The following is a 13,369-nucleotide window of genomic DNA, read 5'->3' as shown; positions in this document are numbered from 1 at the left end:
ACATTAGTTTCAATTTATGTTATTTTAAAAGCTTCCTGGTTAATTTTGAAATTAATTTTTGAAATTGTCATTTTTGTTGTAAACAGTTCATTTACAGTACATTGCATTAAAAACACACTACAGAAGTAGAACAGGTGTTCCGCAATACAAGCAGACATTGAAAAGGGTCCACTTATGACATAGATTACAAAACATTGGTCTAGAGAGACATGGATAAGCAAATGCACTTAGAACAAATGGCTAGGGAAGCAGGAACAAAAAAGGTGAAAGATTATTGGACTTTCGTAAATGGAATGGACTGAAGGTTGGAAACTTGTGATCTGATAAGAATAAATATCATAACATGATGTGGTATATCAGTGACTGGTCTAAAAAAAACAGAAGTTTATTACACATTAGCAAAAACTGGCTCTGAGCACTATGGGACTTAACATCTGAGGTCATCAGTCCCCTAGAACTTAGAACTACTTAAACCGAACTAACCTAAGGACATCACACACATCCATGCCCAAGGCAGGATTCGAACCTGCGACTGTTGCAGTCACGCGGTTCCAGACTGAAGTGCCTAGAACCACTCGGCCACACTGGCCGGCACACATTAGCAGATGATGAATGATGAGAAACATAGTAGACAGCAAGTTTGTACCACTAGATGGCTTGGATAGTGATCATCAGCTGTTAGTAATGAATATCAAAGAACTGGAGGACAGAAAACGAGGAGAAAGGTGAAAAAGAGCATCAAAACTAGAAGACACAGAGTTAAAGGAACAATATCCAATGAAAACAAGAAATAAAATCTCACTGGGTGAGCTGCAAACTGTGGAAGAGGAATGGAGTAGTTCTAAGAGCACATTTGTAGACGTAGCAGAAGAGGTGTGTGAAAAAGCTGATAATATGAAAAGATACAAGACACCCTGGTGGAATTCTTAAGTTAAAGAAGCAGTTCTGAAGAATAATAAGGCATTCTAAATGTGGTTCTAGTGAAGGACATCAGAAGCAAGGGAAGAACATACAGTGAGAAACCGGAAGGCACAAAAAGTGGCTGTTGTGGTTAGAAAAATGATGGTGGTACAGGATAATAAATAAAATAAAATATGGAACAATCCAAAATCGGAAAAGAGGAACGACAAAAAATGTAAAAATGATTGATACAGATGGAAATGAAGTAGAGAAAGAGAATGGCCTCAAAGAGTTGGGAGGATATCTTTCGATAATTTGCTGACTCCAGATGGAGTAGTAGAGGAAGATATAGACAAGCTAGTGGGTGAACTGGAAGTGGGACAATGATCTAATGCAGATAGATGTGGAGGAGGCACTGAAAAACATAAAAAGCGGAAATGTACCAGCACTGGATGAAATAAGTATGTAAATGAGCAGAGCAGCAGAAGAGGTGGGGACACAGAGGCCATTAGAGTAACGAGGGTTGTACAGATGGAAATGTCAACTCTATAAGATTGGAAGAAGGGAATAATTGTACCTGCCATCAAGAACAGAAATTGAGAGCATGGAAAGAAAACTACATATGCCACTGCACAAAAATCTTTGAGAAGATTCTGGAGAGAGAAATCCAGAGCACAGTGGCAAACGGCTGAGAGAAAAACAGTACAGCTCCAGGCTGGGAAGATTCACAGTGGATCTCGTACTTGCAGTGATACAGCTACAGGATCACCACTATGATTATGAGAGAATATATTGTTGGTCTTACAGGATTTAGAACAAGCATACAACACTGTATCCAGATAAAAACTTCTGGAAGCATTAAGTAAGAAGGGAACACGAAGGAAACTGTAATGAGAATAAAATAATTGTACCAGGAAAGTGTAAATGGTGTGGCAGTGGAAACAGACAGAAAAGTGTGACTGATATAGAGAAATGGTTTGAAACAAGGAAGAACACTATAGCCATCATATTTCATAATGGTGTTACATGATATAACAACACAAGCAACAAGAGAAACTGGGGACAGCATAACAGCAACATTGTTTGATGATGATTTGGCAGTATAGGGAAACAACAAAGAAGTACAGAAGCAGTTACATGTTCTGGAAGACGTTCTGCAAGAATATGACCTAAAAGCTAATGCAAAGTGTGAGCTGGTGGTCACAGTGAGAAAAAAAGGACAGACCTATACTACATGACACTGGGTGGAGAACAGCTGAAAGTAGTGAAAGTTTCAAGTAACATATGAATATAATACCGGAAAATGGAATAAATCACCAACAGATAAGAGAGATGGTAAGGCAAGCTCACAGCTTTGTAAGAGGTGTGAGAGGAATGACATGGAACAAAAAAGTCCCTCAGAAATGTGAGAAAGTGATGTACCACATTTACTATGTTCCAGTTTTGTTGTACACTTCTGGAACCTGGTTTGTGAAGGAAATGGAAAAAATTAAGATGCCAGAAAGTGAGAAGAAGTTTTTGAGATGTCAGATAGGTGGAACAAAAAATGTAAGAGGTGAGAAATGAAGGGGTTAGGGAGATAACACGTGAGAAACCCCTATGAGAGAAGGTTGAAGAAAATATATTAAAACCAGTGAAAACTGATCCCGTCAGATCACAAGTCTCTCAGAGACTCTGACGGAAAAGTGGGCAATCAGCTGCCTTAATCCTCATTCCATCTTTCTTACCAAAAATTTTGGTATGTGAATATATTTGTACTCTTTTAACATGGGACATTCTAAGTCCTTTTGCCGTCTCTCTTTGTAATTAATACTTCATACTCAGTATCTCTCTCTCTACTGGTGCCGGCACAGCAGCAAATTATATTTATGTTGCTATATTTAATACTGTACTATTTTAAACCTCTGATGCTGACTTGTTCCATAAAGTTAAATAAAATTCTCAGGAGACAACAGAATGTCTTTCTGGTGCATTCTGATTGAAATTAAGCCCTGCATTGATTTACAGTATATCCCACTGCCACATTCTCCTGTCTCACACTGTCTCCTTTTGTCTTTCTTTGCCATTGCCACTGTCTCTACCACACCTAAGCAGCTCAAAAATTCTGGAAGGGGGGGGGGGGGGGGGGGGGGGGGGGGGGAATTATTTTTCCCCTATATCCACGTGTAAAATTTTCAGTCCAAAATGTGCCCTCCCCTGAACCTAGGTGTTAAAGGTCGTTGATCTACGAGGCTTCAGAACCTCCAAGCCTGCGTATGATCTCCACTTATCTGTATTTTTCATTTTCTTCTCTCTTTTGCTCCCACTGCTTCTATCTCCATCCGTCTCTCTTTCTCTTTTATTGCCACTGACCATCAGTGTCTCGTCTCTTTGGCTCCCACTGCTACTGTCTTCATCTGTCTTTCTTTCTCTTTCACTGACACTTACCTCTCTACCACCACCGTCTCCTCTCTCTTTCTCTTCCACTGCCCTGTCCCCTCTCTCTTCCACCATCATTGTCTCTCTGCTACTCTCTCTCAGCACAAAAAATGTGTAAATATGTTAACATGTCAAAATTTTTGGTGAGGGAGGTGCAACAAGTACTGAGGCAGCTGATTCACCACTTTTCTGCCAGAGACTTTTGAAGAGGGATATATTCATCTTTTTTGTGCTCCCACAGGAGCATTTTGCCTTCTTTTCCATGCTACAGCATGCTGCTTATATAAAATAAAATCTATATGCCAGTAAACTTTTGACAATTTATTTATATTAAAGGTGTACAGCTTTGCTTCCGCTGTTTTTTCCCCAACATTTGAGGCTTTAATGAAACAATTTGGTGACACATGTATCATTCAAAGTATTTTCCATCGCTGGCCACTACTTTCTCCCATCTTTTGGGCAGTGTACAAATCCCGCATCGAGAAAATTGTTCATCTTTTGAAGCAATCCACAAATCGATCCAATTTGTGACTTCTTCATGAGATCGGAAGTGTTGGTCAGCCAGGCCATGAGCCATTGATCTAAACAGGTGATACTCAGAGGGAGCAATGTCTGGATAATATGGCAGGTGGGGTAGGACTTCCCATTTGAACATTTCCAAGTACATTTTGACCTCTTTTGCAACGTGGGATCGAGCGTTGTCACGCTGCAAAATCACTTTATCATGCCTCTCGCTGTATTGCAGCCCTCTGGCTTTTAATGCTCTGCTCAAATGCATTAATTGCGTTTGATAATGAGAACCTATGATTGTTTCACTTGGTTTTAACACATCATAGCACACGACCCTGAGCTAGTCCCACCAAATGCAGAGCATGATCTTGGAGCTGTTAATATTCAGTCTGGCCTTCGACGTGGAAGCATGGCTGGGAAATTCCCATGATTTTTTGTGTTTAGGGTTATCACAAACACCGTTTAACTTCTCTCGGTTTCAGCTCACATGGGACGCAAGTTCCTTCTTTCTGAATCATGCCCATAGCCTTGAGACGTTTTGAAATGGCTTGCTGTGTCACTCTCACTAATCATGCCAATTCTTCTTCAGTTTGACGCAAGTCTTCACTCAGCAATGTCTCCAATTCTGCATCTTCGTAAACATTCTCTTCCACCACAATGCCGGTCTACGACGTTAAAATCACTGTTCTTGAAGCGTTGAAAACATTCACGACACGTTCTTTCACTAATAGCATCCTTACCCGAAGTACTTGAGAGCATTCGATGAGACTCAGCTGCTATTTTCTTCATACTGAAACAAAACAGTAACACCTCCCGCAAATGACAAGAATTAGGCTCGTAAATTGACATTTTCAATCAAGAACAACTTTATGATGCAGACACAAATCAACTAATGTTTGAATGAGGTTATGTTAACCGAGGTCCAAGCTAACTGCCAGAAGTCTGCGATCTGTTTCTTTCGACCGCTACTCACCGCTGTCGGCACCTATCAGCAAACGGAAGCAAAGCTGTACACCTTGTACTTTGTAAAGGAACAGATAAAAAAATCTACTCACCAAGCTGCAGCAGGTGAACACACACACACACAAAAGGGTTTAACTTTTACAAGCTTTCAGAGCCAGAGGTTCCTTCTTCTGTCAGAAGAGTTTAAGCGGAAGGAAGAGGGGTGAAGGAAAAGGACTGCAGAGGTTTAGGGAAAGGTGTACAGTACACAAAAGTCAACCAGACCCCTGGGTCAGGGGAGACTTACCATACGGGATGAGAAGGAAAGACTGATTGTTAGGGACTGCCCAACCCCAACAATCAGACCTTCTTTGTCATCCCGTCTGGTAAGTCTCCCCTGACCCGGCGTTCTGTGTGACTTTTCTGAACTGTAGCCCTTTCCCTAAACCTGTCCAGTCCTTTTCCTTCACCCCTCTTCCTTCTCCTTCAACTCTTCTGTCAGAAGAAGGAGCCACTGGCTCCGAAAGCTTGTAAAAGTTAAACCCTTTTGAGTGTGTGTTTGCCTGCCGCTGCTTGGTGAGTAGATTTTTTATCTATCCATTTACATTATACAGTCAGTAATTGATTATTTTCATTGTTATGTTTGTATACTTTAAAGTATACAAACAACAAATAAGTACGCATAAGGTTAACACAAAATTGTTTGCTTTACATTTTTTCTGGATATTTTGCTCATCGATCACAATTATTTGAAAATGCCTGGCTTGCGATTTGCATCTCAAACAAGTAAAAATGTTATTAGAAATATTTTATTGAATTTGCTATCTTTCAAATTGTACATAATTTTTGACAATCATTTTAAGTTCTTTTACAGCATGTTAACACCCTTTTTTAGCTCATTTTCTGGTCACTGCAGTACCACCTTGCACATATTTGTACAGGTTTGAAGTGCCCATTACACAGAGGCAGTGCATCAAAATGTTTTATTGGTGAAAAAATACTGACTAAAAACACAGTTTGGTGGCCTCAGAACCCTTGCCGTGGGTTCGCTAAGTCAGTTAAAACTACAGTTACGCCTCAGAATGGATATAAAATGGACAAGAACAGTAACTTTGAACCACGGGAGCTCAGTAATGGATAATGATATCAAAAAAATGTTTCAGCGTTGTCCAAGGACATCATCCTAAGAACATACACTAAAAATTTCGAAGATTTGCCACAAATAGAAATTACAGAAGCGCCCATCCACACAACTGGTAATTTTTGTACCCAAAAATCTCAGTTTTTTGGGAGTTTCTCAGAAACCATCCATGAACAAATGGTGCTTTTATAAGACACCTAAGGTCTACACTAGACCACACCTAAGGCAAAAAAACCAACCAATCCGCTCAATTTGCCTGGACTGGAGGAAGTGTGTAATGTTTAAATTTTGATCCTGTAATTTTGGACAGTGACAATATGCCTGCTCTTCCAATAGGTAACAAATGGTCACTAGACCAAGGGCTATCCAAAACACTTGATCCCTTATCTCTGTGACCAATAGAACCTGAGATATAACCCCCCTGAAAAATCGTGCTTCCACATGCAGCTTTTGGAAGAATATTTGTATAGGCATTTGGAGAGAATGAGGGAGATGAGGATGTCTAGGAAGCTGTACAAGATGAAGATGGAGGGCAAGAGAGCAAGAGGAACGCCACGTGACAAGTGGCTGAATCAGTGGAAGAAAGCATACAGAGGAGGGAAGACTGGGCCAGAGTCACGAAGACTGGAGATGGAATGGTCTGTGTTCCAAGAAAACCCTACTACTAGTGGGAAACTGTATACAATGTGATAGTCATCAAGCTATTTGGCGTGGACCATTATTTGTAAAGTGATATTCTGATAAGTAGGATACACCTGCTAATGCTCTGTTTGCCATTTTACTATCTAGTATGGATACTAGACATCTGAATGACTGAGCAGATATTGAAGCCTGCTGCTGCCGAATAGTGGAATTGAGGTCCAATCATACCCTCTCAATGTCCCCTTTATGAAACTGTAATTTGTGATCTTACGCATTATAAGATGTTATTTGATAAGAATAATTCAACATTTCCTGGCAATTTCATGGGAAAAGATTAAAAGTGTTAGCCTTTCAGTAAAGCACCAACCAGCATTCATCTGCCTTTGTCACAGTTTTTCTAACTGGCTCACTTACTCTGGTTGCTGCGTGGAAACAAAACAAATTTTGTCATCAAATTTCTCATGAACTGCAAAATTCATGGTATTAAGGAATTTTGGTTCTTCCCCAAGTGAGTACTGGTCTCCATTGCAACTTTTACATCTGTTATAGGGAACATAAACAAAAAGTGTTTTGACACTAATTAAATTCAGCAATGATAATCACACAAAGGATGGAAAAAAGTCATAGAGGTGGAAATATCACACCACGATCTGAGAGGATGTTTGCTGCACTATTTGCACTAGAACTCTTTGAAATGCTGCAAGAAATGAAGCACGCATGATTCGTCACTTAAACATGCACAATGTTCTGAATAATGAAGTGTCAACACCAGCAGATAGAGAACAAGGTATATCTTTTGATACTAATTTTAGTTTGAGTTTTATATTTCCCTCCTCTGATGGACTAAAATATTGACCTAATGGGATGTGGTTAGAAGACGTTAGAAAATACGCATTATCAAAATGAATGCATATTGCTGAAAACCATAATGCATGGAACTGTCTCAGGGAGGGTTTAAATAGCAGTAGATATTTAATGTCTGACTGCAATGAAATGCTAGAATGTGTAACTGACTGACAGTGCTGTAAGTTCTGATTAATGCAATTATTTCTTAATAGCAAAAGAGAGAGAAAGAGCGAGAGGAAGACACACTGAGGTGACAAAGTCATGGGATAGTGATACGCACATATACTTATGGTGGTAGTATTGCATACACAAGGTATAAAAGGGCAGTGCACTGGCAGAGCTTGTAATAGGGCACCCTCCTCTAACATTAACTTTTTGTTACAGAAATAACCGACACCAGGATTAATCTCAAATCTCGTACAGGTGAACATTATTTCAGCTATTTCACTAAAAGAATTTCACATGATTTTGTATACGATGTATTATATTTCAGGTTAAAATGTATGAAAATAAATTAATTTGTTACAATTGATATGTACTAACAGTTAAAGTTACTCTTCTTTTAAAAATAATTAAAATACGAAATTTCTGGTACACTTAAAATTCATATTATTAATTGCACAATCTAACACTAATTATTAAATTTATTTCTGGATTCATTTATAAAATAATGTTATATCTTGTTGATGATTCTTCTTTTGTCAAGAAAGTTTGTAAACTCTTTTGCTTTGTAAACTTTTTGGAATATTCTGAGTACCACAGAATGTAAGGAGTAGTGGATATGCCTCTGATGGAGACAGACCTATTTATGTAATCGTCACTAAAAATGTAATTTGGAATATTAAGTTGAAATTGTAAAAATGGTATGATATTTAATAATGTGACAAAGAATAAAATTCAAGAAATACACAGGCAAATCTTCATCAGTTATTTAGTCATCAGGAACCCACACCGTTAAATCAAAATTTCAGCCACAAGAGTGTACCTCTAGATGCAAGACTTGGAGCCAACAAGAAGAGAAAATGAAGATAAGTAAAAAGTTTTTCTTTTGTATATCTTACACCTCTCAAAGCTTTTGAAAATAATGAAGAGACTAAGAGAAATTTAATGGTGATGCGTGGGAGGATAAGATTACAAGCTGTCATTTGTACTCAAGTGATTCATGTGAAATGGTCGATGACATGATTATGGTCACACGATGTAAATTAACAGACTTCGAACACAGAATGGTAGTTGGAGCTAGAGGCATGGAATATTCCATTTAGGAAATCTTCAGGGAATTCAGCATAACAAGATCCGCAGTGTCAAGCATGTGCCAAAAAATACCAAATTTCAGGCGTTACCACAGACAATGCAGTGGCCTGTGGCCTTCACTTAACGAAGGAGAGCAATGGCATTTCTGTAGTTTTCAGTGCTAACTGACAAGCAACACTGCATGAAATAACTGCAGAAATCAATGAAGGACATACGAGGAATGTAACTATTAGGACACTGGGGTGAAATATGGCATTAATGGGCTTTGGCAGTAGATGACCAATGTGAGTGCCTTTGCTAACAGCGTGACACTGCCTGGAGTGCCTCTCCTGGGCTTGTGACTATATCGGTTGAACCTTAGAAGACAGGAAAACTGTGGCCTTTAAGAACTGATGGTGTGGTGCAGAACCCAAGAAGCCATGGACCCAAGTTGCCAACAAGGCATTCTGCAAGTTGGTGGTGGCACAATAATGATGTGGGCTGTGTTTACATGAAATGGACTGGGTCCTCTGATCCAACTGAACCAATCATTGACTGGAAATGGTTATGTTTGGCTACTTGGAGACCACTTCCCATACAATGATGGAATTTTTATTGGTGACAATGCACAATGTCACCAGGCCACAACTGTTTGCTATTAGTTTGAAGAATATTCAGGACAATTCGTGTGAGTGATTTAGCCAACCAGATCACCCGACATGAATCCAATCAAATATTTATGGGACACAATCAAAAGATCAGTTCATACACAAAATCCTTCACAGGCAGCCCTTTAGCAGTCATGGATGGCTCAGTATTTCTGCAGGGGACTTCCAACAACTTGTTGAGCTCATGCCATCTCAAGTTGCTGAACTACGCAGGGCAAAAGGAGGTCCGACATGATATTAGGAGGTATTCCATGAATTTTGTCACTTCATTGTATATATTCTATGTTTATTCTGCTGACACGTCCCATATCATAATGTTTACCATGAATATGATCTATAGAACCAGTAACCAACTAGTATAACATGGGATTATTTGATAACAGCTTCTACGAGATTACTAGTGTTATTGCATTAAATGATGAATGCATAGATATCACACTGAAGATGCAGTATTATCAATCCAAAATACATTTACTTTAAGTTATCATGGTTCAGCAAGGCTGAAGCCTATTTTAAAATATATATTTGTACTTATTTTCTTAGAAATATGATCCATTTGCTCTTTCCATGACAGGTGTTCATCCACAATTATACCCAAAAGTCTGTGTTTATTTGTATTTCGCTGACCTTAATCAGCCCTTTGATGTTACTTCACACAATTACAAACAATAAAAAGGCTCCAGGCTGCAGTCCACATACAATACTGACAATTTTTTTACAACAGACTACCACCTGATTTTGAGATACCAAAGAATAAACTGAAGCAGTAATTAATAGGGAAATGTTGCCATGCAATAAAAGATTTCAAATTGTAAAGCCTCCTTGTAAAACTGTTAACGTATATATGCATAAGCTTGTTTTTATAATAGACAACTGATAATTACTGATCTTCACTGCTTATATCAATGTAAGCATTTATATTTTAGTGGTAGTGCTATTAATAAAACCTTGCACCTCAATATACTTTTAAACAAAAGCTATAACAACATTCAGAGCTGATTATCATATGATCAGTCAATATATAAGTAAATAACATACACTGAATACTGCAATACAGAAAGGTATTTTCCAAATTCACCAAAATAAATAGAGTACAGCCAACATTTAAACAAGCCTAGCACATAGGCTGTTGGGGGAGGAGGGGGGGGGGGAGGGGGGGGAGGGGGGGGGGAACAAGCCCTACCTCTTCCTCATAGGCCAAGCAGCACTCTGGAATCAACACAACTGTCAAAGCATGTTCTGCAGTCCTACAGTGCACTGCGTTGTTTTCTAGCTAAGGTCAATTTGTACCAGCCTGAAGTCATCTGACTTCCATTGATTCCTCTGCTCCCAGAAAAGTACAAAGTTATACTGTGAACATAGTAGTTTAACATGTTCCAACATTCCTTGACAGGCAACAGAAGATGTGCAGGAATTTTATGGATCTGTCAAAGGCATTTGGCAGTGAGAGTCAGTGCAAGCTAATGGAGTAGCCTTATCAGTATGAGATTTGAGGGAAATGTTTTCACATAAGAATCTCATACAGGGTAAATAGGAAATGAAGCACCCCAACCAGACCTATTACTCAAGAAAATATAATCAATTATAGCTCTGTGCCACAAACTGTCAAAAACAATGTGTCACAGGATTCCAGACTATCACTTATTCTCCACAAAACGATTTCCCACACAACGTCAATCAGGCACAAAGAATGTATGCTGATGACACAAGAATTATCGCTACAGTTCAGGCAAAGGAGGAACTTGAAAATGAAGCAGTCCTGGATATTGAAAACATTTATAAGTTTTTACTGAAAACAATGTTTTTAAATACATTTCGAACCAACCAGAGTGAAATGTTGAAGTATTATAATAAATAGTGAAGCAGTTAGTAAAGTAAGCTGGTTTAAGTTATTAAAAACTAATACAGAAAAGTATTGGTACTGTTTCCAGTATGAATGCAGCTGAGTGAGCACTATCCAAAACTGTGTGGCAGCCTAGGACTTGTACAGGAACCATGACCTTACGCAGGCAAATGCTATACCTCTAAGTTATCCAGACACAATTCATGACCAGCCTTTACAGCTTAACACATATGATTTGTTGAGGATGACATGACCTCCTCTTCTGCAGGGTGTAGGGACCAGAGGAAGTAAGCTCCAACCAGAGATGCCCAATTACCAGACAGCCACAGGTAAAGTGGTAGTGCAGGATGAACAAGATGCACTTTCCTTGGGAAGGTTGGCACTACATGAGTGCTCGCTGCTTCATATTACACACCCACAAAAGTAAGAACTTGCACAGGAATGGCTTTATCATTCATCACGAGATATATTCATTTACAGCACAGGTGAACACGGTACAACAATTGCTTCATGATGGCTTTCGTATGTAAAAGAACCATATTTTTAGAATGCCAGCTCACAGTGTTGGACACAAAACACTCACATCCCACCTGTCAACCAATTTCTGCTAGTCCAGTGTAAAAAGTAAGCACAAAAATCTTCCTGATTCATAAAACAGCAAAGGCTGTAGACTAGAAAGTTCTCAGGACAGTGCACTATGGACTTATGTTCACAGATTTGATCTATTCAGTTCCTCTATGGAGAACTGAATTAGCTGGCTACCACAAATAAATGATTAATTCAGATAAGGCGTATCACAAAAATAATGTCCAGGCAGTCCCACAGGCAAGTTTTTATACAACATAATACTAGGACAGGTTCTGTATGTTTACATGGTTTTGAATGTCTTCATTAAAAATTTAAATATAGTCAGAAAAGTTATAGTAGAATGTAAATCATTTAGAAGTAGAGAAGACCACCCACTGAATAGTAGAAGCAATGAGTTATCAACAGACATGCTAAAAAGAATGAAAACTTTGCTAGCTTTCGGAATATTATGGCAGTGAGAGTAAATGATTACTTATTATGACTTATTCTTTAAAAATTACTAAATATTAGAATAAAGGAAATAAAAGGAATGAATCTCATCTAGAAAAGCATACACCCTAAGAGTGAGTAATTGTAATGTAACAAATCTGTTACATTATAGCATAAAATATGTAAGAAATTATATAAACAACATCTTTTATGTGCCGGTTTTTTATCGTAAATACATATTTTTATTCACTATAAATAAAGCCTTGATATAATGTAAAAATGAAAATGCAGTCAGAACACAGAAATGACTTCTGGTTTGATCAGTTTTCTTATAAAACTGTATGGTAGACAAAATACTCTCAGTTGGAAATTGTCAGCTAGAGCCCATATGTAGAGAACAAATAGAAAAATATTGATATACTAAACAACCACAGGCACTTGCAAAATAAATTCTGTGGAAACATGACAACAACATCATAAAAGTTTACATGACATATCAGGAAAGCTACAATGAATCTTTCTGATGTTACAAATTAAGGAAAAAAACACAGGAACACATAAATTTGCTGTCAGTACAGAACCTAAGAAACATATGTGAAAATAAGAAGAAGAAAATAATGAAATATTGATTAAAAATACAGTTGAAAAAATAATCCAACCTTTGTAATCATTCTTCACTCTAGAAAAATAACCATAAACACCATTTCGTGCATGGTACTTTCTGCAAGCAGGTTTTCCAAGGAGGTGAAAGCACTTTTCATTACACACACTTAATTTTGTAGATGATTTGGTGCTTACTAATCTCTTACAGCTTGTATTTATGACACATGAATGAAGCACTATAGTACATAATTTCATCTTAAAAATGTTATATTATGTGCCTTTTTGTGAAAATCACTTAATTTACACTGAAACTGCTTTCATTCCTTGGTCTCACAAGATTCCTAAAGCACAATAATTATGGCACTGTTTGATCTTATCATGTGGTGAATGCCTCTGTTACTTGGTGTTTACTTTTCTTGTGGCCTTGAGACACTTAATCTCCTACAGTTGTTATGGTCTATTTGTACGGCTCTTTTTGTCATCTCTACTGCAAGGAAATCTTGCCCTAATTGAGGCCCTTGATGTTTCCAATGTAACAGAATGAATTCAAAGCAGTGATCTCAATAAACTTTCCAAGATTTGCCAGAAAGTAAGAGGACACCATGC

The 13,369-nt window shown here is 38.1% G+C and overlaps 1 protein-coding gene across 1 annotated transcript in view; it reads right to left on the bottom strand.

Annotated features, from left to right (window-relative positions):
- Positions 1-13,236, bottom strand: part of LOC124612717 (probable 2-oxoglutarate dehydrogenase E1 component DHKTD1 homolog, mitochondrial) — a 348,152-nt gene extending 334,916 nt beyond the window's left edge. Inside the window, exon 1 of the mRNA XM_047141074.1 lies at positions 12,820-13,236. Coding sequence (XP_046997030.1) covers positions 12,820-13,018 — 199 coding nt within the window. The 5' untranslated portion in view covers positions 13,019-13,236. The remainder of the gene's footprint in view (positions 1-12,819) is intronic.
- Between the last annotated feature and the right edge of the window lie 133 nt (positions 13,237-13,369).

Source organism: Schistocerca americana, chromosome 4 (genome assembly GCF_021461395.2).
Source record: "Schistocerca americana isolate TAMUIC-IGC-003095 chromosome 4, iqSchAmer2.1, whole genome shotgun sequence".
In the NCBI taxonomy this organism is placed as follows: Eukaryota; Metazoa; Arthropoda; class Insecta; order Orthoptera; family Acrididae; genus Schistocerca; species Schistocerca americana.
Note: the sequence above shows the minus strand (reverse complement) of the source record. Positions and strands in the feature narration are given on the sequence as shown.